The sequence below is a fragment of the Oncorhynchus gorbuscha genome, linkage group LG02 (assembly GCF_021184085.1).
Source record: "Oncorhynchus gorbuscha isolate QuinsamMale2020 ecotype Even-year linkage group LG02, OgorEven_v1.0, whole genome shotgun sequence".
In the NCBI taxonomy this organism is placed as follows: domain Eukaryota; kingdom Metazoa; phylum Chordata; class Actinopteri; order Salmoniformes; family Salmonidae; genus Oncorhynchus; species Oncorhynchus gorbuscha.
The window spans coordinates 42,574,593-42,601,610 of NC_060174.1; the positions used below are offsets into that span (position 1 = coordinate 42,574,593).

General features: G+C 42.1%; 1 protein-coding gene across 1 annotated transcript in view; it reads right to left on the reverse strand.

Annotated features, from left to right (window-relative positions):
• Positions 1-2,132: 2,132 nt before the first annotated feature.
• The window catches only part of LOC124002508 (inositol 1,4,5-trisphosphate receptor type 2-like), a 173,865-nt gene continuing 148,979 nt past the window's right edge, over positions 2,133-27,018 (reverse strand). The window contains 2 exon segments of the mRNA XM_046309958.1: positions 2,133-4,928; positions 7,215-7,376. Of these exon segments, the coding sequence (XP_046165914.1) occupies positions 4,845-4,928; positions 7,215-7,376 (246 nt within the window). The 3' untranslated portion in view covers positions 2,133-4,844.

The window sequence follows — 27,018 nt, forward strand, 5'->3', positions numbered from 1 at the left end:
GAAGAAAACAGGGAGGGACTACCTAGTTCTGTCCAATAAGAACAGCTTGTTTTTCATTTTCTGTTGAAAAACACTAAACACTATTTTGCTATGGTGAATATAGCCCTGATTTTTTTTTTGATAGGCCTGAGGGTGTTATGAACTATCATGTGACCACACTGCTTCATTATTCATAACAGCATGACATAGGAAGTCATATGCAGCCCATCACGAGGGGGATGTATCTAAACAAATGACAGTTAATAGTTATTTTCCTCCCACAAAATCTCTTATCCTTTCCTTTGAAATGGCAAACACCTGCTTAAAATTGCCATAGATTTGCGAGGGGTGAAAATCAGAAAGGTATCTGATCTGTTGTCCAGTGCATTTCTTCTGACCCCTTGAAAGGAGAGATGAATGTGGGAGATAAATAAATAAATAAAAGGAGATCAATTTCTGTATTGGCACTTTATTGGATCAACCTTCACTTAGTGGGAGCAGAACACTTTCAAGTAACTAAAATTCAATGAAAAAAAGTGACATTACTCAAGGCGTGACTAATAGCATTATGTTAGAGCAGTTTCACTTCAATAATGGCCACCTGCAACTGGCATAACTCAAACTGGAGGAAAATAAATGTGCCCAAATTACTTGGGAAACAGAAATTGGCATTTGAGCAGAACAAAATGACCTATCAGTTGCTCAACATTGAATTTGAAAATACTTGTTTTTCTTTTGTCACACTACAACACAAAAACATATTTTGTTTGTCACACAACAACACCTGCCTCCAAACACAATATCCAAATCATCACCGTGGCTCAGTCCCAGAGGTGTTTGTGGCATAATATCTTGTTTATTGTCCTACTACTATTGGGTGGGTCTGAGTTCACGCTGACTAAACAACACGTGACTTTGGTCTGGGGCTGCCAGTGTCGAGAGACTCCGGTGTCCAATTTTGTCTAAGGTTGTGTACATTAGCGGCACACCCAGCTCAAGTGCACGCAACGTGTTGTTCACATGCACAAAACGTGTAGAGTTTCTCAGAATAACAGTGAGTCATAAGGGTACAGTAACACATATCAACCTGGGGGTGATAACCCATTACATTACAGCAGAATGTTTTCAGACTCCGAGCAGCACAAGTGGAAAGACTGTAGTTATTCTCATTCTGATCCTGACACAGAACCTTACACCACTACTAGCTACTAACAAATACATTAGTCCAATGGCAGTTAGGACACGTCCAACAGAAGCAGTAGATTAACTATGGCGGCATCTGCCATGCCATTTTAATTGTATGAGAGAAATTATTGTTTGAGGAATATATGTCTGAAATTGTCCAGGTCATTGGAATGTAAAAAAACAAAGCAGTGGATGTTTGTGTATGAATGCACCATAGAGTACCGACAGAGCCAGGGTAGGCATGTCCCATCGCCCCCTCTCTCCTTCCCTCCAAGTCGGAGAATTCCAGATCTGCTGGACTTTCCCCTTCCTGCCTTGCTCGGTGACAGCTGTGGGCTATTATGGTACCGCGTGCAGCTAATTTTAATGGCTGTGTCACAGAGGCGGCGTGAGAGAATGCAGCCCCACCAGCGTCAACAAGAACAGAACCATCTCTGGACGTGAGCCCTGTCCAAGCCCTCCATTTAGATCAAACAGGGGGGGCGGGGGGGAAATCACGTGTCTGGATTATAAAACAACTTGGAAACAATTCAAGCCTCACATTCATTAATGACCTCGCACGTGTTGCGTTATCCAACTGTTCACAGATTCCTTGTCTGTCCTATCACTGTAAACCATTTCATTTGATATCTTTAAATCAGAGAAAATTAGCTAATTTGGAATTAAGGTGAATTTGAGTCACACACACATATTTCCATAGTCATTCATCTTGATCTTTCCAAACAGGAGAAAGTCAAAAATGACAAAAGATAACGCTGATCCAAAGTCCATCAGGCTTCTTATGAGTGTTAAGCAGATGCACTGAGCAGAACGGTTGCAGTGTGATAGTTAAAGCATGACAGTTATTGTGGTGTGTGTACTGTGTACGTGCGCAAGTGGGCCACAACGGTAGGACAAACATTAATTCAACCCAAAGACTGCTGACTAAATACACAGAGACCGTGATTAACTCAAGGCAAAAACATCCATTCTTATCTTATCATAGATTTATTACATTATAACAGCTCAACAACATTAAATACACGATCTGTTTAGAGAAAACTGTCAAAGGGCATTCCACTCTGGAGTGCATACATACTGTTATGTGATTATGCGAGATTAAAACTTTTACACATATATTGAATTGCATTCCATTTGACTGAGTGAGATTACTTTACATGGCTGAGTACAAAAAAACAGAGAATGAATACAGTATGGAGATTGAGTTCCATGGTTATGTCCCGGTCCATATGGAATAGGGGGCCATTTGGGAAACACACCCATGAGTACAGTATTATGCAACATCTTTATCAACATGAGTGACTGTTTCTGGGTCATTCCATGAAATGAGTCCCTTTTTCGTCCCTTAATAGAAATTGTGAACCAATTTTGAATTTAAATTATATATTAAATGAAGTGCCATTTAATATAGACCACATGGCCAATTCAATAAATCAGATTTTTTATATGAATAAATTCAGCATTTTGACATGTCTCCTCTGTGACTTCTAGGAAGATTTTGACCCACTTGATCACAAACTGTTTCCAAGTTGTCTCCATCACTCAAAAGCCCTCGATATTTTGTTTGCTTTCACAGTCCTTTCTGAAAATGGTTAATTTCAGGCGATTCATGATTCATTTTAAAGGTAAAAAACCATGGCCCTCATTTTAAAGGTCAACCCCGTTACGTGAACTGAACTCTCATTTTAATATGGTAATATGAGTTTAATAATTTTCTCAAAAGTAACTTTCAACATCTACTAGTCAAATCATACTGTAAAAGCAGTTGAGCTGGTTCTTTTCTTTTGATCATTTTCTGGTGTTTTGTGGTGGAAAACCGAGTGGGTCGTGCATAACACGTCAACCCCGTTACCCATAGATGGACAGGATAGAAATGTTTAAACAATTAAAACACATTTGTGAAGCTTGCATTCAATTGTCACTCCCTGTTGCATACAACAAGCTTCCATTCCCCCTGTAACAAAGGGATTTATGCCTGATTTAAGGCTAAATCACCCGATTACAGCCAACTCTGCTACGGTCAACCCTGTTACGGCCAACCCTGCTATTTTATTTGGTACTTAATAGGCACCTACCACAGTCATTTGTTTATTTAACCTCTTGAAATGGGAAAACATGTTTTTTAGTTAAGTTGAAAATGTACTCTTAATGACAGAATGTTTTTTTTCAGCAAGTTATAGTACCCAAAAGGGACTCATTTCGTGGTACGACCTATCTACTGTATTGTACACAAGCACATTATCTTTAGACAGTGGTGAATACATTCTGTACTAATATAAGACTTTGAATCACAAGGACTTTCAAGTAAATTCCACACAGATAATCAGATTATCTTCATCTACATTTTTTCATTGCGTTATTTCTAGACTATGTACAACATTTGTAGAAAGGCACGTAATGGAGTGCAGCGATTGCATTATCATGGATGACACTTCTTTGAGAGGAAAGGCGGTAATACTTTACTTGAACTCAGCGCCGTAACAGCGTCGTTAACATGTCTTGAAGCTTCACAGTAGGAGGCCAACTACAGCAATATGTAAATATCTGTGTCACAACATTGTCATAGTATATCCTTTAGAAATGACATTGGCAATGAATCTTTACTACATGTTTATGACACAGCTATGAAGCATTATTGCGGCTAGTTCAAGTAAAGTGTCACTTAAAAGTATTGTCACAGGCAAGTCCGTTTCTCCAGTTGTATGTTAACAAAACAAACAAACAAAAAAAAGATATATATATATATAAAAAGTGCAGGCCACTGAGAACATTGACTATCCCGGTCATTATGATTAAGATGATGAAGCAATGCTCCCACATAAGGCAGCCACGCGGTAAGTTTATCCATTTCTACTCCACAGTAAAAAAAGAAAAAAAAAAAAAAAAAAAGATTTATTCTCCACATTCATGAGTTAACAGGTCATATTAAAACAAAACAGAGAATAGATAGCCTAGATAGCCTGGTCCCAGATCTGTTTGTGCGGTCTTGCCAACTCATATTATATTACTACTCATATTATTGTCATAGGAGTTGGCAAGACTGCACAAACAGATCTGGGACCAGGCTAGGAAGAAAATATTTTACCTTAAAATGACACGTATACCCTTTCCCAAAAGGGCTATTCAATAATACAAGGAGCAACCCCTCCAAAGTCTAAACAGAGTTGAACAACACCAACCACCCAATGTACCAATACCTGACCTGGGTATAGCCCAGTCTCTGTCTTCATCTGTCAGACAGACACAGTGCACTGAGAATACTGAAGGAAGAGTGTGGCTGCCCACAGGGCCACAGTGTTTAACCTTTAACCCTCTTCCTTGACCTCCAGGCTGCAGTCAGTCTGCTGCAGCCTGGCATAGTGACGCATGCCTGGCATCTCATTCAGTCTCACTCATAGAGCAGAAGGACTTATATGGGATGATCAGAATGACTGTGCAGCTTGTGTTGTTCTAAACGCACAAATCACTGTACTGTTCTATGTGGGAGGGTGATGCTGGGTGAGTCGTCTGAGGACTCAGTCTAAGAACGAGGCACTGATTGCGTTGAATACAAGGCACTGTTTGAGTAAAGGCTCCATAAAACAGATAACATTGTGTGTGTGTGTGTGTTTGTGTGTGTTAGTGTGGTTACTGTGTGTAGCTCCAGCAGAGTTCTCCGTGATAAGGGGGCACCGGGCCCCTCAGTGTGCTGGGATATGGTGGTTGTTGACTCCATGAGTCCCCAGGAAGCCCAGCCTCTGTTTATTCTTCCTTTGCTCTGTCATCTGTGGAGAAGATAAGGAAAGAAGAACTTGTTCAATATAAGCTACACACAGCATTCACAGTTTGGGCAGTATCAATGGAATCTGGCAACAATCTGGCAATCTGGAATGGTAGCCAACAAATAGTCAAGAGTCAGCCCAGGTTACACCGACAGTAATCTCAGAACGCAAAATCCAATCTCAGCTTGACCAATTTGTGTACATTTTAGGCAATTTGTGGGATAGTTCCTAAACTGAAATGTGGTAATGTCCAAAGGAGTCCATTTGAGATGTCCATCTTTCCAGGATAGCTTTTCACCGTCTTTAGTTTACACTTCATAACACGGTTCCTGATATTCACCATTAGTGAGAAGAAACACAATGTACCGGTCAGTATCTGTAATCTCTGTTCTGAAGACCTGGCTCAGCTCTCGGTGTTCACACATGGCCGGAAAAAGCCTCTGTCCTTAATTAGCCTCGATTTCCTGTTTGACATATAATCACCCTGCACAATGTAACATTCCAGAAACAACTGTCTGACTTCAGACAAGTCCTTAACAATCTTCCTAGGTAAACACAGTATAGTCTGCGATACAATGAACACCAGCACTTTGATTGATTTGCCAACCTATGAGGAATCAATCACAACCCATGACTCCTGTTTCAGCTCTGTTTTTACTGTGAAGTTATTTTCTCTATTCGAGTATAAGAGAGCTAAGTTCACAAAACAACATGCAGGAGGTCAATGTTCCAGCTCTGTTTTTACCACGGCTATTATTTTCACTATCTGAAGTGTGTCCCTCTATGTGGTTGTCCCACTTATCCATCTTAAGATGAATGCACTAATTGTAAAATCACTCTGGATAGGAGCGTCTGCTAAATTACTCAAATGTAAATGAGTCAACATGGGGTGTTGTTTACATGGACATCTGGGCAGCAGAACAGGAACAAACAAGGAGAGGCCTGTGACTGCACGGAGATCACATGCAGGAGAGGCAGGTGATGGTGTTGTAATGATCAGGTGATGGTGGAGTGATGACGATCGGTCAAACTACTAGCTGCATCATGACTAGTCAGCCCAACAGCCACAGGCTCTCTGGAAGGTCAGGGAGGTACATGGCATTGTACAGCAAGGCATGATAACCTCAATGAAAAGGACAAGTGCATGTGAACTGATAGGAATGATTCACCATTGTGATGCAAGTGAAGAGACCCATGACGACTCATGATGGTGAGAATGCTGTTCATTGTTTACAGTTCAGCGTTCAACACCAAAGTGCCCTCCAAGGTCATCCCTAAGGTCAGTACCCTGGGCAACTGGATCCTTGACTTCCCGACGGGGCGCCCCCAGGTGGTAAGGTTAGGTAACAATACATCCATCCACCCAGATCCTCAACACGGGGGCCCCTCAGGGGTGCATGCTCAGTCCCCTCCTGTACTCCTGTTCACTCATGACTGCACAGCCAGGCACAACTCCAACACCATCATTATGTTTGCTGACGACACAACGGAGGTAGGACTGATCACCGACGATGATGACACCGCCTATAGAGAGGTCAGAGACCTGACAAACTATTATGACCCCTCTATGAGAAGATGAATCTCACAACCACAATGGTGTTCTCGGATTTGCTCTACAACCCTGACAAGCGTCTTGCGACTCGTCTGAAGTCGGTTCAGCCGATCTGCCAACCTCTGTCTATAGCGTCCGAACAGTTTGGGCTACGCGCTAATATGACCCCTCTTTGGAAAGGTGAGACTCTCACAAACACATACATATACGTTTTTGCTCTAGGACTCCCACAGTCCTCACAAGACTCGTCTGAAGGTTCCCAGTGCAAGTAAAAAACATTATAATGGAAGTATATACAGAGACTTTTTAGTGACAAAAATAAGGGGTTAAATACATGTTTACATTTAAAAAAAAAATACAAATCATAAAATACATTTGGTATGTATTGTTTTTTATACTTCAAGGGGTCTTAAAATTCAAAATCAAATAGCAAAATCAACCTGGTATGAACTTAAAACAAATAGCTTAGTAGTAGCCCCCTTCCCCCTGATTAGCCTATTATGGGTTAAAAAGATACCAATGAAGAAAGTCCATACTGTGTGGACTACACTGACCAATCAATGACATCCAAAGATCAGTTAAGTGTTAGAGAGACCCCTAGGACGGTGGCACTCAAATACCGACCCGTGACTTTTCCAATAAGAAGCACTCATTAAACGTTGAGTGCCACAATGAACATGCCATTTGAGTTGTCTTAAGTGTATGAACTAATGCCTTGTTCAACGACAGTGCCGTACCTTCTCCTTTAGCTCGAATAGCTGGGAAGACAGCAGGGACACTAGTTTGACGGTGCCATCCAGTTTCTCCTGTAGGGAGCGCATCTCGTTCTGCTCACTCTCCCCCTCGCTGCTCACCAGAGACATGGCCCGCATCCGGGGGAACCAGTCCAGGTTCTTCTCCTGGAGAGAGAAGGAGGGAGGAAGTGAGAGAGAGAAGGAGAGAGAGTGAGAGGAAGCGAGAAAGCGGGAGGAAGCGAGAGTGGGAGGAAGTGCGAGAAAGAGTGAGAGATTTGATTTCAAAAGAACATTTATTGGCACAAATTAAATGTATTTACATAGCAGATTCAATGCCTATACAATTCAGAAGTTCAACACTGCACAGCAGTGTTTACTGAGCTAAAACCAGAGGGAGAGAGAGGGTACGAGAGGGTAAGAGAGCAGCAATGGAGAGAGAAAGGAGAAGTTGAGAAACACTGTAAAGGGGAGGGAAAAGTGAAAGCGAATGGGATGGGAGAAAGAGGGGGAAAGACAGAGGAGAGGAAAAGTGTGTGGGAGGGAGGGGGAGGAAAAGAAGGAAAGATGAAGACAGACAGGCTGACAGGGAGTGAGGGAGCCAGGAAAAGAATGCATGTATGTATGTATGTATGTGTGAGTGAGTGAGTGAGTGAGTGAGAGAAAGAGAGAGAAAGCCAGGATGGGTATATTAAGCAGTACATCTGAGGGAATTGGTCCAAGTTCCTCACTTTAGAGGAGTGTGATTACTTTTAACCAGGCCTGTTTTCTCCCAGCCAGACACTGCAGTAAGCCGTACAAAGATCTGCTCACATAAACTGGCTGTAGTAAGCAGTACATTAACAGTATAGCTGCTCAGACAAACTGACTCCAGATCAGCCAGCCACTGGCTGCGTACTGCAGTAAGCTGAACAGTATATCTCCTCAAAGGAACTGACTCCAGATCAGCCTCCAGGAGCTCAAACACAGAAACATTGTGTTTCTAGTGAAGCAGTGAATAAAATGAGTAGGCCTATGGGAGGGAGCTCACGTGTCAGTCTTTAGTAGACACACTAGACAAATTTACTATGCTGAACTGCAACAGAGAGAGCTCACTACCTGCAACAGAGATTACTACCTCAAGTGGCCATAAAGGACAAAATACAGAGGAAAATATAGACAGAAATACATGCACCTATAGCAGCATTATATAATGGGTTTAAGATGTGTCTGTGCCAATATCTGTGTGCACGTGTCGGTTTCCCATGAGACAAATAGATCACCGTCAGCTGATGTTATGTAAGATCTTGTTGCCAGTTTGGCTGAAAAACACGGTTTAAAAGGTGCTGATAGATATGGCTGGCACAACGTAGAGGTAGGAAGAGGAGGATTTTATCCCACCGCTTATGTAAAAACAAAGATACTGTACAGGAAAAAGAGGAGAGATCGTGAAGAGACAGAGGGAGCGGCAGTGTTTCTTTAAACAGCACTTTTCAGTGAGCTCATCTCTCATGATGGCAGGTAGCCTGGAGTTTAAGTACGTTGGGCCAGTAAACTAAATGTCGCTGGTTCAAATCCCTGAGTCGACGAGGTGGAAAATCTGCTGACGTGCCCTTGCACAAGGCACGTAACCCTAACTTCTTCTGTAAATCGCCCGCGATAAGAGCATCTGCTAAATGACACAATGTAATATGTAAATAACAGGGGACCACAATGGAAATAAGTCCCAGACTTTATTGTGTGTTATCCTCAATGATTTTATTAATGTGCATATATGGCTTTTTCAAGTTCTATGTGTGCATGTTTAAAAAAATGGTTGAATTAATAAACTAAACAGAGCATTTTCACCCCATATCCAGCTTCCCTCCATTCCTCAAATAACATTTATAGATATGTTTGAGCAATTGAAACATTGTAGGCGTACAATTTATTTGACAGCTTTAGAAGCATAAAGTTGAGTATATAAACTAGTTTCTCTGTTTTATAACAAGGCCCTAATTAATAGCAGGCGCAAGTCTAACTAGGATGTATTTGCCAACAGTGGTCAGCACAGTGGTCAACACAGTTGATTTAGTCAAAGGAAATGAATGCTGTTGAAACTTTGTTCAGTCTTGACAGTCACTGAGTAACCTTTAATTAACCAGGTAGGCTAGTTGAGAACAAGTTCTCATTTACTTACAACTGCTACCTGGCCAAGATAAAGCAAAGCAGTGCAACACAAACAACAACACAGAGTTCCACATGGAATAAACAAGCGTACATTCAATAACACAATAGAAAAAAGTAAGTCTATATACAGTGTGTGCAAATGGCGTGAGGAGGTAGGCAATAAATAGGCCATAGTAGCGAAGTAATTAGAATATAGAATATTAACACTGGAGTGATAGATGAGCAGATGGTGATGTGCAAGTAGAAATACTGGTGTGCAAAAGAGCAGAAAAGTAAATAAAAACAATATGGGGATGAGGTAGGTAAATTGGGTGGGCAATGTACAGCTGCAGCGATCGGTTAGCTGCTCAGATAGCTGATGTTTAAAGTTAGAGAGGGAAATATAAGTCTCCAGCTTCAGCGATTTTTGCAATTCGTTCCAGTCATTGGCAGCCGAGAACTGGAAAGAAAGGCGGCCAAAGGAGGTGTTGGCTTTGGGGATGACCAGTGAGATATTGCTGCTGGAGCGCGTGCTACGGGTGGGTGTTATCGTGAGCAGTGAGCTGAGATAAGGCGGAGATTTACCTAGCATAGACCTATAGATAGACCTATAGACCTATATAGACCTATAGCATTAAAAAGCCGGTTATTCTGACATTGACGCCTTTAAGGGAATCTCAGAAAGCAATAAGCAGGAACGCAAGAATCAACTGCCTAGTGAATTAACAACTTTATGTAATGGTTTGCGCATGATATTGATGAAATTAAGCAAGGTTTGTTATAAAGTAGGCTGAATGCCATTGTTTAGCTAACATTGGCATTCTAGCTAACTTAGCTGTTAAGTTAGTATGTGAGGAGTACATTTTTGCTTAGCTTGCTACCTAGCACTAGATAATATGAATGACAACGTTATTGTACTTTCATATTTGTTTGAGAGGGCTAAACATTAATTGTTGTTTGTTGAAGTTACTTTATGAAGCAAATGATGTTTGTTAACGTTGCATGTTACCAGTAGCTATCTTTGTGCTTTAGCCTACTGGCTAGTCTAGTGGCTACTGTGACATTTACGATACATTTGAGCTGCGAAGCAAGAAAGTCAGCGGACCCGGGTCGAGACATTCCAGTTGAATTCCAGTGAGCTCTCAGACTCCAGAATAGAAAACCATTGAAAACCTGTGGTTTAATTGAAGCGGACAGTCCATAAGAATCGAAAGATTCTGTATGGAGGAATGGTCTAACATCCCTCCCAACGATGTCCCTCCCAACGATGCTCACACGAGGTGAGGTATTGGGAGAATCTCAAATGCACTGTAGAAGTTTGTTTAGTCACTGAGTGTGAAAAGGGGAGAGAAAAAGAGCGAGAGAGGGCAGAGGCATTGAGCGAGAGGGCAGAGGCATTGAGAAACAGGTGAAGTGAGGACAGACTGGCCGACAGACCACAGGAGCCTGACACGACACGCTAATTCAGTTAGCCCTGAGGTGGGGCAAAAATAACTTCAAAACAACAGCCCCTTCTCTCAACATACAGATGGAAAAGAGGGCCACTGTGGGTCACAAAGAGATTTTCTCATGAACGTCTGCAAAAACAACTACGAACAACGGATCCTGTTTAACCCAGACTCAAATGTGACCGATTGATTAAGCATGCCCAATAAATCCAATTAGTAATGAACGAGAAGGGACATAATGTACCCTTTAACTACAGTTTAGTTTATTTGGAGAGAGAAAGTACAAACACATTGAACAAACAATCGTCTAATTCACTGCAGTATAGTGTTTCTAGCTCATGTTAATTTAACAACCTTAACTAGATGGACTTTAATGGAAACAAAAGGAAAGAAATACATGACCAATGTTTATTGAATATAATAATAATCACATTAAATGACATCCGTACATTATCATAATTACATCACAGACAAGATGTCTACAATTAAATGCGCGAAGCAAATGTCATATAATGGTTCGTCCTTTAAAAGTTGCGGCGTACTGCAGCACAGCTTGCATGATGCCACAGAATTACATGGCACGTTATTTAAGTGTCAGCCACTGTAACCATTAAAGCTAATTAGTGGTAGATTGACCACCAGAGGGCATCTTTGAGAAGCATTTGATAACCTTCAATAGTGATTGTACTAGAGAATATAAAACCTTTTTTTGTAAAACATAGTATATGGGACTGATTTTAAGAAATTTTGCTGAATTAATTTGATTACTATTATGGTGTTTCTATTCTAAACTCAGTGTTTCAGTTAGGATGGAACGGAAAATATGGCACTGTACAACATGACGGTCGGGAGTAGGCTACAGTACTAAGAGCGTAACATTTCCACACTCTAATTGTAGTCTAACCAATAATGAATAAAAATGTCATTGATTTATCAAGACCAGTCCCCATGCTTGTCTCAGAGCAGCGCAAAATGGCACTAAAATACACTGCTCAAAAAATAAAGGGAACACTAAAATAACACATCCTAGATCTGAATGAATGAAATATTCTTATTAAATACTTTTTTCTTTACATAGTTGAATGTGCTGACAACAAAATCACACAAAAATTATCAATGGAAATCAAATTTATCAACCCATGGAGGTCTGGATTTGGAGTCACACTCAAAATGAAAGTGGAAAACCACACTACAGGCTGATCCAACTGATGTAATGTCCATAAAACAAGTCAAAATGAGGCTCAGTAGTGTGTGTGGCCTCCAAGTGCCTGTATGACCTTCCTACAATGCCTGGGCAAGCTCTTGATGAGGTGGCGGATGGTCTCCTGAGGGATCTCCTCCCAGACCTGGACTAAAACATCCACCAACTCCTGGACAGTCTGTGGTGCAACGTGGCGTTGGTGGATGGAGCGAGACATGATGTCCCAGATGTGCTCAATTGGATTCAGGTCTGGGGAACGGGCGGGCCAGTCCATAGCATCAATGCCTTCCTCTTGCAGGAACTGCAGACACACTCCAGCCACATGAGGTCTAGCATTGTCTTGCATTAGGAGGAACCCAGGGCCAACCGCACCAGCATATGGTCTCACAAGGGATCTGAGGATCTCATCTCGGTACGTGGTCCTTCTGTAGCTCAGTTGGTAGAGCATGGCGCTTGTAACGCCAGGGTAGTGGGTTCGATCCCCGGGACCACCCATACGTAGAATGTATGCACACATGACTGTAAGTCGCTTTGGATAAATGCGTCTGCTAAATGGCATATATTATTATTATATATTACCTAATGGCAGTCATGCTACTTCTGGCGAGCACATGGAGGGCTGTGCGGCCCCCCAAAGAAATGCCACCCCACACCATGACTGACCCACCGCCAAACCGGTCATGCTGGAGGATGTTGCAGGCAGCAGAATGTTCTCCACGGCGTCACCAGACTCTGTCACGTCTGTCACATGAAAGCAGGTTCACACTGAGCACATCTGTGAAGAGCACAGGGCGCCAGTGGCAAATTTGCCAATCTTGGTGTTCTCTGGCAAATGCCAAACGTCCTGCACGGTGTTGGGCTGTAAGCACAACCCCCACCTGTGGACGTCGGGCCCTCATACCACCCTTATGGAGTCTATTTCTGACCGTTTGAGCAGACACATTTGTGGCCTGCTGGAGGTCATTTTGCAGGGCTCTGGCAGTGCTCCTCCTGCTCCTCCTTGCACAAAGGCGAAGGTAGCAGTCCTGCTGCTGGGTTGTTGCCCTCCTACGGCCTCCTCCACATCTCCTGATGTACTGGCCTGTCTCCTGGTAGCGCCTCCATGCTCTGGACACTACGCTGACGGACACAGCAAACCTTCTTGCCACAGCTCACATTGATGTGCCATCCTGGATGAGCTGCACTACCTGAGCCACTTGTGTGGGTTGTAGACTCAGTCTCTTGCTACCACTGGAGTGAAAGCACCGCCAGCATTCAAAAGTGACCAAAAAAATCAGCCAGGAAGCATAGGAACTGAGAAGTGGTCTGTGGTCACCACCTGCAGAACCACTCCTTTATTGGGGGTGTCTTGCTAATTGCCTATAATTTCAACCTGTTGTCTATTCCATTTGCACAACAGCATGTGAAATGTATTGTCAATCAGTGTTGCTTCCTAAGTGGACAGTTTGATTTCACAGAAGTGTGATTGACTTAGAGTTACATTGTGTTGTACAAAGTGTTTATTTTTTGAGCAGTGTAGTTGACCACAGCAGGGTAGGCTATTGCTTCTAACTTCAATATGCTCTTTAACAGCACATTACTCAACACTAGTGAGACTCATGTCGCCTATGGTAGGCCTACAGTATTTCAAAAGTACGTGACGCCAATAATTGCATATGTGTCTCCCGGTGGCAAACGGCACGAGTATCGAACCTGCATCTGTAGCAACGCATTTTTTACTGTGCTGACGCGTCTTAGTCCTCTGCGCCAATCGGGAGAGCTATTATAATACTGTACATGGTGTCCAGGTCAGGATAACAATTTTTTTTGTTTTTAACTATCAGGAAGAATGTTGGTACTTACAGTGGGGCAAAAAAGTATTTAGTCAGCCACCAATTGTGCTGAAAAAGTTCTCCCACTTAAAAAGATGACAGAGGCCTGTAATTTGACAGATGAAAAAAATAAATCCAGAAAAACACATTCTAGGATTTTTTTATGAATTTGCAAATTATGGTGGAAAATAAGTATAAACTTCCTCCGACACATTGGTGCGGCTGGCTTCCGGGTTGGATACGCACTGTGTTAAGAAGCAGTGCGCTTTCTTGGGTTGTGTTTCGGAGGACGCATGGCTTTTGACCTTAGTCTCTCCCGAGCCCGTATGGGAGTTGTAGCGATGAGACAAGATAGTAACTACTAACAATTGGATACCACGAAATTGGGGAGAAAAGGGGGTAAAAAAAGTGACTCCAACGCTGCGTACACATTTTAAGAATCTAGCAAAACTAACCGATTTCTTGTTAACTACTCGTTTTTTCGGAGTGCGGCCCGTTGTCCACTGATCTCCACCGATGGGTGTCAGCTTGGTTGTATGCTCTGCAAAAACATGTTTTTAGTACATAATAATTGTATTTGTTATTTTTATTTAACCTTTATTTAAATGATCAATTTTATTACAGTCTGCCTACACATTTATAGGCTACAGTATACTAAGACCACAATCAGACAGCTGTATAAGGAAACAAGCTAACAGGAAACCACTCACCCAGAGGCGGCGCTCCTAGTGGCCGGAGACTTTAATGCAGGGAAACTTAAATCAGTTCTACCAAATTTCTATCAACATGTTAAATGTGCAAACAGAGGGAAATAAATCCTAGATCAGCTGTACTCCACACACAGAGATGCATACAGAGCTCTCCCTCGCCCTCCATTTGGTAAATCCGACCACAACTCTTCCTCCTGATTCCTGCTTACAAGCAAAAATCAAAGCAGGAAGAACCAGTGAATCGGTCTATAAAAAAATGGTCAGATGAAGCAGATGCTAAACTACAGGACTGCTTTGCGATCACAGACTGGAACATGTTCCGAGATTCTTCCGATGACATTGAAGAATACACCACATCAGTCACTGGCTTTATCAATAAGTGCATTGAGGATGCCCCCCCCACAGTGACTGTACATACATACCCCAACCAGAAGCCACGGATTACAGGCAACATTCACTGAGCTAAAGGGTCGAGCTGCCGCTTTCAAGGTGCGGGACTCTAACCCGGAAGCTTAAAAGAAATCCCGCTATGCCCTGCGACGAACCATCAAACAGGCAAAGCGTCAATACAGGGCTAAGACTGAATCATACTACACCGGCTCCGACACTCATCGGATGTGGCAGGGCTTGCAAACTATTACAGACTACAAAGGGAAGCACAGCCGCGAGCTGCCCAGTGACACGAGCCTACCAGATGAGCTAAATGAGCTAAATCACTTCTATGCTCGCTTCGAGGCAAGCAACACTGATTTGGCATGGGTCCTGAGATCCTCAAAAGGTTCTACAGCTGCAACATCGAGAACTTCCTGACCGGTTGCATCACTGCCTGGTACGGCAATTGCTCGGCCTCCAACCGCAAGGCACTTCAGAGGGTTGTGCGTACGGCCCAGTACATCACTGGGGCAAAGCTGCCTGCCATCCAGGACCTCTACACCAGCCGGTGTCAGAAGAAGGCCCTGAAAATTGTCAAAGACCCCAGCCACCCCGGTCATGTTCTCTCTACTACCGCATGGCAAGCGGTAACGGAGTGCCAAGTCTAGGACAAAAAGGATTCTCAACAGTTTTTGCCCCCAAGCCATAAGACTCCTGAACAGGTAACCAAATGGTTACCCGGATTATTTGCATTGTGTGCCCCCCCGACCCCTCTTTTATGCTGCTGCTACTCTGTTTATCTTATATGCATTAGAGGTCGACCGATTATGATTTTTCAACGTCGATACAGATTATTGGAGGACCCCAAAAGCCGATACCGATTAATCGGACAATTTTTATTTATTTATTTGTAATAATGACAATTACAACAAAATAAGTGTTCATTCAGTATTAAGTTAATATAATACATCAATCAAATCAATTTAGCCTCAAATAAATAATGAAACATGTTCAATTTGGTTTAAATAATGCAAAAAACAAAGTGTTGTAGAAGAAAGTAAAAGTGCAATATGTGCCATGTAAGAAAGCTAACGTTTAAGTTCCTTGCTCAGAACATGAGAACATATGAAAGCTGGTGGTTCCTTCTAACATGAGTCTTCAATATTCCCAGGTAAGAAGTTTTAGGTTGTAGTTATTATAGGAATTATAGGACTATTTCCCTCTATACCATTTGTATTTCATTAACCTTTGACTATTGGATGTTCTTATAGGCACTTTAGTATTGCCAGTGTAACAGTATAGCTTCCATCCCTCTCCTCGCTTCTCCTTGGGCTCGAACCAGGAAAACAACAACAGCCACCCCCGAAGCAGCGTTACACATGCAGAGCAAGGGGAACAACAACTCCAAGTCTCAGAGCGAGTGACATTTGAAACGCTGTTAGAGCGCACCCCGCTAACTAGCTAGCCAGTTCACATCGGCTACACGAGCCTAATCTCGGGAGTTGATTGGCTTGAAGTCATAAACAGTGCAATGCTTGACGCACAAAAGTGCTGTTTGAATGAATGCTTACGTGCCTGCTGCTGCCTACCACCACTCAGTCAGACTGCTCTATCAAATCATAGACTTAGTTATAACATAATAACACACATAAATACGAGCCTTAGATCATTAATATGGTCGAATCCGGAAACTATCATCTTGAAAACAAGACGTTTATTCTTCAGTGAAATACGGAACCGTTCTGTATTTCATCTAAGGGGTGGCATCCATTAGTCTAAATATTCCTGTTACATTGCACAACATTCAATGTTATGTCATAATTACGTAAAATTCTGGCAAATTAGGCGGCCCAAACTGTTGCATATACACAGACTCTGTGTGCAATGAACGCAAGAGAAGTGACAAATTCACCTGGTTAATATTGCCTGCTAACCTGGGATTTCTTTTAGCTAAATATGCAGGTTTAAAAATATATACTTCTGTGTATTGATTTTAAGAAAGGCATTGATGTTCATGGTTAGGTACACATTGGAACAATGATACGCACCGCATCAATTATATGCAACGCAGGACACGCTAGATAAACTAGTAATATCATCAACCATGTGTAGTTAACTAGTGATTATGATTGATCGATTGTGTTTTCTAAGATAAGTTTAATGCTAGCTAGCAACTTACCTTGGCTTACTGCATTCACATAACAGGCAGTCTTCCTCATGGAGTGCAACGAGAGACAGGTGGTTAGAGCGTTGGACTAGTTAACTGTAAGGTTGCAAGATTGAATCCACCGAGCTGCCAAGATTAAATCTGTCGTTCTGCCCCTGAACGAGGCAGTTAACCCACCATTCCTAGGCCGTCATTCAAAATAAGAGTATGTTCTTAACCGACTTGCCTAGTTAAAAATATTAAATAAAGGTGTAAAAAAAATAAAAAATAAAAAAGCCAAATCGGTGTTCAAAAATACAGATTTCCGAATGTTATGAAAACTTGAAATCAGCCCTAATTAAATCGGCAATTCCGATTAATCGGTCGACCTCTAATATGCATTGTCACTAACTATACATTCATGTACATACTACCTCAATTGGCCTGACCAACCAGTGCTCCCGCACATTGGCTAACCGGGCTATCTGCATTGTGTCCCACCACCTGCCAACCCCTCTTTTTACGCTACTACTACTCTCTGTTCATCATTTAAAAAAATATATATTTATCCTTTATTTAACCAGGAAGGGCTCATTGAGATTTAAAATCTCTTTTTTCAGGAGCGTCCTGGCCAAGATAGGCAGCACCAAGTCATTACAAAAATTACAGACAAACATGAAAAACTACAAGTAATCTAGTAAAACCCATAGAATTCATAAGAGTATAACAAAATCAAAAACAGCTAATTAAAAACATTGACAGGTCAGAGAATCAGTCTCAAGATCATTAATCAGTGATTTAAAAATACCAATCGGGGCAAGTTCTTCCAGTTTAAAAATTCTTTTGTTAGGCGTTCCAAGACGATGGCGCAGAGTACATAAAAGCCCTTTTACCAAATCCAGTTTGGACATTTGGAACAGTTAGCAGGGTCAAGTCCAGCGAACGAAGAGAGTACCCACCACATTTCTGAACAATAAAAATGCCCAAATAAAAAGGTAGTAAACCCCAAATAAAAAAGAGTAAATAAAGGTATACCAGTGCCTGAACCTAGAGGGACTAGAGAAGGCCAGCCAACCCTGGTATACAAAGTGCAGTGGTGCATAAGGGTTATGCATTGTCACTTTAACCATACCCACATGTACATACTACCTCAATAATCCTGACTAACCGGTGTCTGTATATAGCCTTCCTACTGTTATTTTCAAATGTCTTTTTACTGTTTTATTTCTTTACTTACCTACACACACACACATACTTTATTTCTCTTCTCCGCACTCTTGGTTAGAGCCTGTAAGTAAGCATTTCACTGTAAGGTCTAAACCTGTTGTATTTGGCACTGTACGTGACCAGTTGGGAGTAGGCTACAGTACTACAGTAAGGGCAAAAATAATCCTAATATTTCCACACCCTAATTGTAGTCTAAGTTTCTCTTAGAATAAAAACCTTAGTGCAACAACAGTTATAGGAAGTAATACTTAAGATGTGCACAATTATCAGTTTCTATTTAGGTTTATGTCGCCCATTCATTGTCAGAGCCTTGGCACCGAAAAGCATAATCAGTGTTCTAATTCACCCTTGCGCTGGTTTAGAACAATGAAGTAGTGACGTAGGGAACGATACTAAACCACAAATTACCTCTAAGTCCCGCAGCAAAATCTCAAAATTTTTAGTGGCACCACCACCGTATATACAGTTGGAGTCGGAATTTACATACACTTAGGTTGGAGTCATTAAAACTCGGTTTTCAACCACTACACAAATTTCTTGTCAACAAACTATAGCTTTGGCAAGTCGGTTAGGACATCTACTTTGTGCACGACAAGTAATTTTTCCAAACATTTCATTTACAGACAGATTATTTCACTTATAATTCACTGTATCAAAATTCCAGTGGGTCAGAAGTTTACATATACTAAGTTGACTGTGCCTTTAAACAGCTTGGACAATTCCAGAAAATTATGTCATGGCTTTAGAAGCTTCTGATAGGCTAATTGACATAATTTGAGTCAATTGGAGGTCTACCTGTGGATGTACTTCAAGGATTACCTTCAAACTCAGTGCCTCTTTGCTTGACATCATGGAAAAATCTAAAGAAATCAGCCAAGACCTCAGAAAATAAATTGTAGACCTACACAAGTCTGGTTCATCCTTGGGAGCAATTTCCAAACGCCTGAAGGTACCACGTTCATCTGTACAAACAATAGCACGCAAGTAGCTCTGGATAAGAGCGTCTGCTAAATGACTTAAATGTAAATGTAAGTATGAACACCATGGGACCATGCAGCCATCATACCGCTCAGGAAAGAGACGCATTCTGTCTCCTAGAGTTGAATGTACTTTGATGTGAAAAGTGCAAATCAATCCCAGAACAACAGTAAAGGACCCTGTGAAGATGCTGGGGGAAACGGGTACAAAAGTATCTATATCCACAGTAGAATGAGTACTATATCGACATAACCTGAAAGGCCACTCAGCAAGGAAGACGCCACTGCTCCAAAACCGCCATAAAAAAACAGACTACAGTTTGCAACTGCACATGGGGACAAATATGGTACTTTTTGGAGAAATGTCCTCTGGTCTGATGAAACAAAAATGGGAACTATTTGGCCATAATGACCTTCGTTATGTTTGTAGGAAAAAGGGGGAGGCTTGCAAGCGGAAGAACACCATCTCAACCGTGAAGCACGGGGGTGACAGCATCATGTTGTGGGGGTGCTTTGCTGCACGAGGAACTATATTGAACTATATTGAAGCAACATGTCAAGACATCAGTCAGGAAGTTAAAGCTTGGTTGCAAATGGGTCTTCCAAATGGACAATAACCCCAAGCATGCTTCCAAAGTTGTGGAAAATGGCTTAAGGACAACAAAAGTCAAGGTATTGGAGTGGCCATCACAAAGCCCTGACCTCAATCCTATAGAAAAATTGTGGGCAGAACTGAAAAAGTGTGTGCAAGCAAGGAAGCTTAGAAACCTGACTCAGTTACACCAGCTCTGTCAGGAGGAAAATTCACCCAACTTATTGTGGGAAGCTTGTGGAAGGTTACCCGAAACGTTTGACCCAAGTTAAACTATTTAAAGGCAATGCTACCAAATACTAATTGAGTGTATGCAAACTCCTGAACCACTGGGAATGTGATGAAAGAAATAAAATATTAAATAAATCATTCTTTTCGTCAGACCCACTGGCTCCAGGTCATCTACAAGGCCATGCTAGGTAAAGCTCCGCCTCATCTCAGTTCACTGGTCACGATGGCAACACCCATCCGTAGCACGCGCTCCAGCAGGTGTATCTCACTGATCATCCCTAAAGACAACACCTCATTCGGCCGCCTTTTCGTTCCAGTACTCTGCTGCCTGTGACTGGAACGAATTGCAAAAATCGCTGAAGTTGGAGACTTTTATCTCCCTCACCAACTTCAAACATCAGCTATCTGAGCAGCTAACCGATCGCTGCAGCTGTACATAGTCTATTGGTAAATAGCCCACCCATTTTCACCTACCTCATCCCCACAGTTTTTATTTATTTACTTTTCTGCTCTTTTGCACACCAATATCGCTACCTGTACATGATCATCTGATCATTTATCACTCCAGTGTTAATCTGCAATATTGTAATTATTCCCCTACCTCCTCATGCCTTTTGCACACATTGTATATAGACTCCCCCTTTTCTACTGTGTTATTGACTTTTTAATAGTTTACTCCATGTGTAACTCTGTGTTGTCTGTTCACACTGCTATGCTTTATCTTGGCCAGGTCGCAGTTGCAAATGAGAACTTGTTCTCAACTAGCCTACCTGGTTAAATAAAGGTGAAATGAAAAAAAAAAAAAAAAAATTCTCTCTATTATTACTCTGACATTTCACATTCTTAAAATAAAGTGGTGATCCTAACTGACCTAAGAAAGGGAATTTTTACTAGGATTAAATGTCAGGAATTGTGAAAAACTGAGTTCAGATGTATTTTGCTAAGGTGTATGTAAACGTCCGACTTCAACTGTGTACCCCTAATATTTACAACTTAGATGTACAATGGTCTTAATGGGACTGTTGATAACACACAAGTAGGCTAGTATATCTAATTATTCATAGTGAGTGGATACCATCTTAGCCTCAGACTTTGTGGAAAACCATGTATGATGGGAGATCATGTACTTCCGGCGCAGACTGAGATGGCCGCCTCGCTGTCGCGTTCTAGGAAACTATGCAGTTTTTTGTTTTTTTACGTGTTTGTACCCCAGGTCATCTTTGGTTTCATTACATACAGTAGAAGAACTACTGAATATAAGATCAGCTGAAACCATCAGTAACCAAGAATATGTTTTCCGCGATGCCATCCTGTGTTCTGCCAAAACAGGACAACGGAATGGATCGCATGCAAAAACGACTAAACGCGGCGGTTTCTGGTCAGACTGCACATCGGGGTATTCTTCTTGCCAATGTCCAGTCTCTTTGACAACAAGGTTGATGAAATGTCCGAGCAAGGGTGGCATTCCAGAGGGATATCAGAGACTGCAACGTTCTCTGCTTTAAGACATGGCTTACTGGGAAAACGCTATCCAGGGCGGTAACTATTTCTCCACGCATCGCGCCGATCCTCTGGTAAGAAGAGTGGAGGGGGCGTATGCCTCATGACTAACGGGACATGGTGTGATTTCAAATCCTTCTGTTCACCTGATTTAGAATTCCTCACAATCAAATGTAGACCGCATTATCTTCCAAGAGAATTCTCTTCGATTATAATCACAGCCGTATATATCCCCCCCAAGCAGACACATCGATGGCTCTGAACGAACTTTATTTAACTCTTTGCAAACTGGAAAACATTTATCCGGAGGCTGCATTCATTGTAGCTGGGGATTTTAACAAAGCCAATCTGAAAACAAGACTCCCAAATTTTATCAGCATATCGATTGCGCAACCAGGGGTGGTAAAACCTTGGATCACTGTTACTCTAACTTCCGCGACGCATAAAGGCCCTATTGGAGCCCCCCTGCCCCCTTAGGAAAAGCTGAACTGAAAAAGTGTCCATTTTGCTGTCCCTGCCTACAGGCAGAAATTAAAACAAGAGGCTCCCACGCTGAAGGTTGTCCAACGCTGGTCAGACCAAGCTGAACACTTAAGACTGCTTCCAAATGGACTACATGTTTCGTGTATGCAAACGTCAGATGGGAATATTGACGAATGCTGATTCGAAAGAAATGTGCGATTCATTAAACGTGCATGTCGTTCCCAGCAACGATCAGGTCATCTAACCAGAAACTAGGTATTGATGGCAGCATCTCAGTTCACTGGTCACTGAAACAACCACTGCTTTTAATCAGGGCAAGGTGTCTGGCAACTGATGACTGAATACAAACAGTGCAGCTATTCCCTCCGTAAGGCTATCAAACAAGCTAAGCGTCAGTACAGAGACAAAGTGGAATCTCAATTCAATGGCTCAGACACAAGAGGCATGTGGCAGGGTCTCAGTCAATCACGGACTAAGATGAAATCCAGCCCAGTCAGAGGCAGACTAACCGATCCCGCTGCAGCTGTACATAATCTATTGGTAAACAGCCCAGGCATTTTCACCTACCTCATCCCCTACAGTTTTTATTTATTTACTTTTCTGCCCAGAAAGCTCACACCAATATCGCTACCTGTACATGATCATCTGATCTTTTATCACTCCAGTGTTAATCTGCAATATTGTAATTATTGCCCCTACCTGACATGCCTTTTGCACACATTGTATATGCAGTCTCCCCCTTTTTCTACTGTGTTGGTGATTGACATTTAATAGTTTACTCCAAACTCTGTGTTGTCTGTTCACACTGCTATGCATCTTGGCCAGGTCGCCCTTGCAAATGAGAACTTGTTCTCAACTAGCCTACCTGGTTAAATAAAGGTGAAATAAAAAAAAAAAAAAAAAATTCTCTCTATTATTACTCTGACATTTCCACACATTCTTAAAATAAAGTGGTGATCCTAACTGACCTAAGAAAGGAATTTTTACTAGGATTAAATGTCAGGAATTGTGAAAAACTGAGTTCAGATGTATTTTGCTAAGGTGTATGTAAAACTTCAAGGACCATATCACCTCCACCCTACCTGACACCCTAGGCCACTGTTCATCGACGGGCATTCAACACCATAGTAAAGCTTCCAAGCAGACCCTGGGTGGTGTGCAGGGTACTGGACTTCTGGGGGCCCCCCAGGTGGTGAGGGTAGGCAACAACTCCTCCCCGCTGACTCAACACGGGGGGCCCCACAAGGGTGTTAACTCCCTGTTCACCCACGACTGCGTGGCCACGCACGCTCCAACTCAATCATCAAGTTTGCCACACAACAGTGGTAGGCTTGATTACCAACAACGACGAGACGGCCTACAGGGGAGGAGGTGTGTACCCACTCACACTGACTAATATTTACAACTTAGATGTACAATGGTCTTAATGGGACTGTTGATCATCGACTGCATCCTTACACATGTATCACTAGCAAACTATGCTACTTTGTTTATCTAATTATTCATATTGAGTGGATACCATCTTAGCCTCAGACTTTGTGGAAAACCATGTATGATGGGAGATTATTTTGAACTCAAATTTGTAATGGGGTTTGAAGTGGAATTGACTTTGGTGTGTAGTCTAGTCCAGTGGTTCCCAACCAGGGGTACTCCAGGCAGAGCAAAATTCAGTTGGTGGTACAGTAAGCGAAGAAGGTTGGGAACCACTGGTCTAGTCATCTAATGACTAACATAGCCCAGACCTCAATAATGATAAAAAGATACGTTACACTTCCCTCCTCATCACTGAAATAGAGTGTGACGTATTGTCTGCATCTGTTTAACTTAAACATGACGTGAGTAATCTAGAATAGCATGAGTAAATGTAATCTAACATTTCCAAAAAATTAACAGCCCCCAGACTAACATTTGAGCTGTGTGTATGGACTAGTATAAACAATCACAGCCAACATCTGACGTAACAAGTCTTTCCCAAAATAACCCCACAGTTTAAACATTCACTAAGGCACAATCGCCTGCCAAAACAATAACAGCACAACGTTGAGTCAGGGGTTCAGTACTTCTTCACTGAACCATTCTGTCACCTCACTAAGTCTCATACTACAGACTGCATCACTCAGTGGCTCTCCAGTGGTTGCCTGTTGCATTATTGCTGTGAAGCTTTTCACCAGGCACACAACAGAACATGGACAAAGGAGACGACTCAGCATGATAGTGACTAGGGGAATAACCATTTTAGGTTTACATTTTTGTGCCTGAAGTCTAGCGGAGCAATCTACACTGCTGTAACACAGAGAGAAAAACAGAACGAGAGAGACTGTATGAGTGTGTGAGAGGCACACTCTTAAGACCTGTAAAACCTGCTCAAAGGGATGACAAGTTAATGATCCATGACTAAACTCCAGAGTATGTTTGAAGTATAGTCAGGTCAAGTGTCCTCATGGCCCTTGCTTATTTGGCTAGTCACTCTCTGACATAGCACCACCCCTAGCGTACACGCTATGGATGTGACAAATGGAAACATTCTCGTACTGTTTAAACATACATTTTTGTATTGGTTTTCCATGAAAAAAAAATAATAATTCCACTCGAATTCACAATGCAGATGGTCTACATTGAGCTTACTGCAGAGAGAAAGATAACTTTTTATTATTTATGCTGCTGCTACTCCGGCTTTTCAAGAGAAAGTGGCGCATGTAGCTTGTTATTGTCATCCAATCACAAGTTATCAAACTGGCACTAGACTACAGTCAGAGCTCGAGCCTCCATGTGGCAAGATATTAAGAGATATCTAGGCTAATCAATGGAAGATGAAAATCTAAAGTACCGTAGACTCAATTATCCTAACGTTAGCTAGCTTAACTAGCTTCTCTCTTCTCTCGGTCAGTCAAGACAGATACGAGGTAATCAGATGAGATGATAACTAGTTAATCTACCAGAGCGAGTCGACTTGGTTGCCATATCCCCCTCCTCACTCAAACGCACACCCCATGGCCCCTCCCGGGCTCGCTGCTTGAGCTGCTGCTCTGCTTCCCTCGCACTCGTACATTACAGGGCCAGTTAATGAAGTAGCTCCTCCTACTAAAGTTACAGCATTGATGCATTAGGTATTTGTTTCATTTGAATTTGACCCTTTATGATGATTACCAGGACCAGGTAGTTTTGTGATGACTGCATTGCTATTAAAATTGTGGAGAAAAAAGTAATTCACACTTTGACATTTCTTTTAACGGTCACACCCCTAGTGCACGTGTGCACATTTTACATCACATGACCCATCCACTTCCATAACCAACCCAAGTGGCCTGTAGTACACTACACTGGTATCAAACTCTACAACGGTAGAAAACCAAGCAGCACGTGATTGTGTTATCCAGCGTCTTGAGAAAGAGCACCAACGTTGTTCAATACACGCATCTCTGCTGGAGACTGTACAACAGGATGTGCTGCCTTCTGCTTGACTCACCTGGGTTAACATAGACACAAAGAGAGGAGTGTGTGTGTGTGTGTGTGTGTGTGTGTGTGTGTGTGTGTGTGTGTGTGTGTGTGTGTGTGTGTGTGTGTGTGTGTGTGTGTGTGTGTGTGTGTGTGTGTGTGTGTGTGTGTGTGTGTGTGTGTGTGTGTGTGTGTAAGAGAGACTGTGCGGTGTGTGTGTACGCACGTGTGTGCCCCCCACCAGGACATTTTGACCTTTGGCCTCTCTATAGATCACGAGTTCAGAGGCTCCTCACAGCAGTCTCCCCCTCTCCTGTTGCCGCCGACAACCGACAAGTGACGGCCACGTTGCTAAGGAATAATTGACTCGTGGCGTGATAATGCGTGTGTGAGAGAGTGAGCGAGCGGGACAGGAGAACACGTGCCAGGCAGGGCTGAGCTATTAGCAGGCCACTTGAGATAGGTTATGTAACAGAGCTGTGGCTGCAGTGCCTTCAGAAAGTAGTCACATCCCTTGACATTGTATTAAATAGAAAAATGTTGTCACTGGCCTACACACAATACAGCAAAAGTTGTTTTATTTATTTTTATTTTTACAAATTAATACAAAATCAAAAGTTGAAGTATTCATCCCATTTGTTATGGCAAGCCTAAAAAAGTTCAGGAGTAAAAGTGTGCTTAACAAGTCACATAAGTTGCATGGACTTACTCGGTGTGCAATAATAGTGTTTAACATAATTGTTTTATGACAACCTCATCTCTGTACCCCACACATACAATTATCTGTAAGGTCCCTCAGTCGAGTCAGTGAATTTCAAACACAGATTCAATTCACAAAAACCAGAGCGGTTTTCCAATGCCTCGCAAAGAAGGGTACCTATTGGTATATGGGTAAAAATAAAAAGCAGACATTGAATATCATGGAGCACAGTGAAGTTATTAATTACACTTTAGATGGTGTATCAATACACCCAGTCACTACAAAGTTACAGCCGTTGTTCCTAACTCAGTTACCGGAGAGCAAGGAAACCGCTCAGGGATTTCACCATGAGGCCAATGGTGACTTTGAAACAGTTACAGAGTTTAATGGCTGTGATAGGAGAAAACTGAGGACGGACTGTAGTTACTCCACAATATAACCTAATTGACAAGAGTGAAAAAGAGGAAGCCTGAATAGCAGTCACCAACCTTTTCTGAGTAAAGATCACTTTCACAGTCAAAAAGCAAGCAGAGATCTACCGCTCAGATTTGTTTTAAAACATGACTTAGAAAATGTAACACTAACTTAATAAAACGGTAATGTAGGAATGAGGTTTGTGCAGTAGGCAGGCCTAGTACATTATCGCAGAATATTGGCAATATGTCCGGCTGTCAATATCATTCTTCTCAGACCATATTATATTTCAATACTCAATCTTTGATAAAATAGATCAGTTGGTGTAGCACTTGCGAGGCACAGCTGAGTATAAATAGAAATAATTCCCTTTTTACTTCACTGGACTGATGCTAAACTACATGTGGACACCACCTCAAATGATTGGATTCTACTA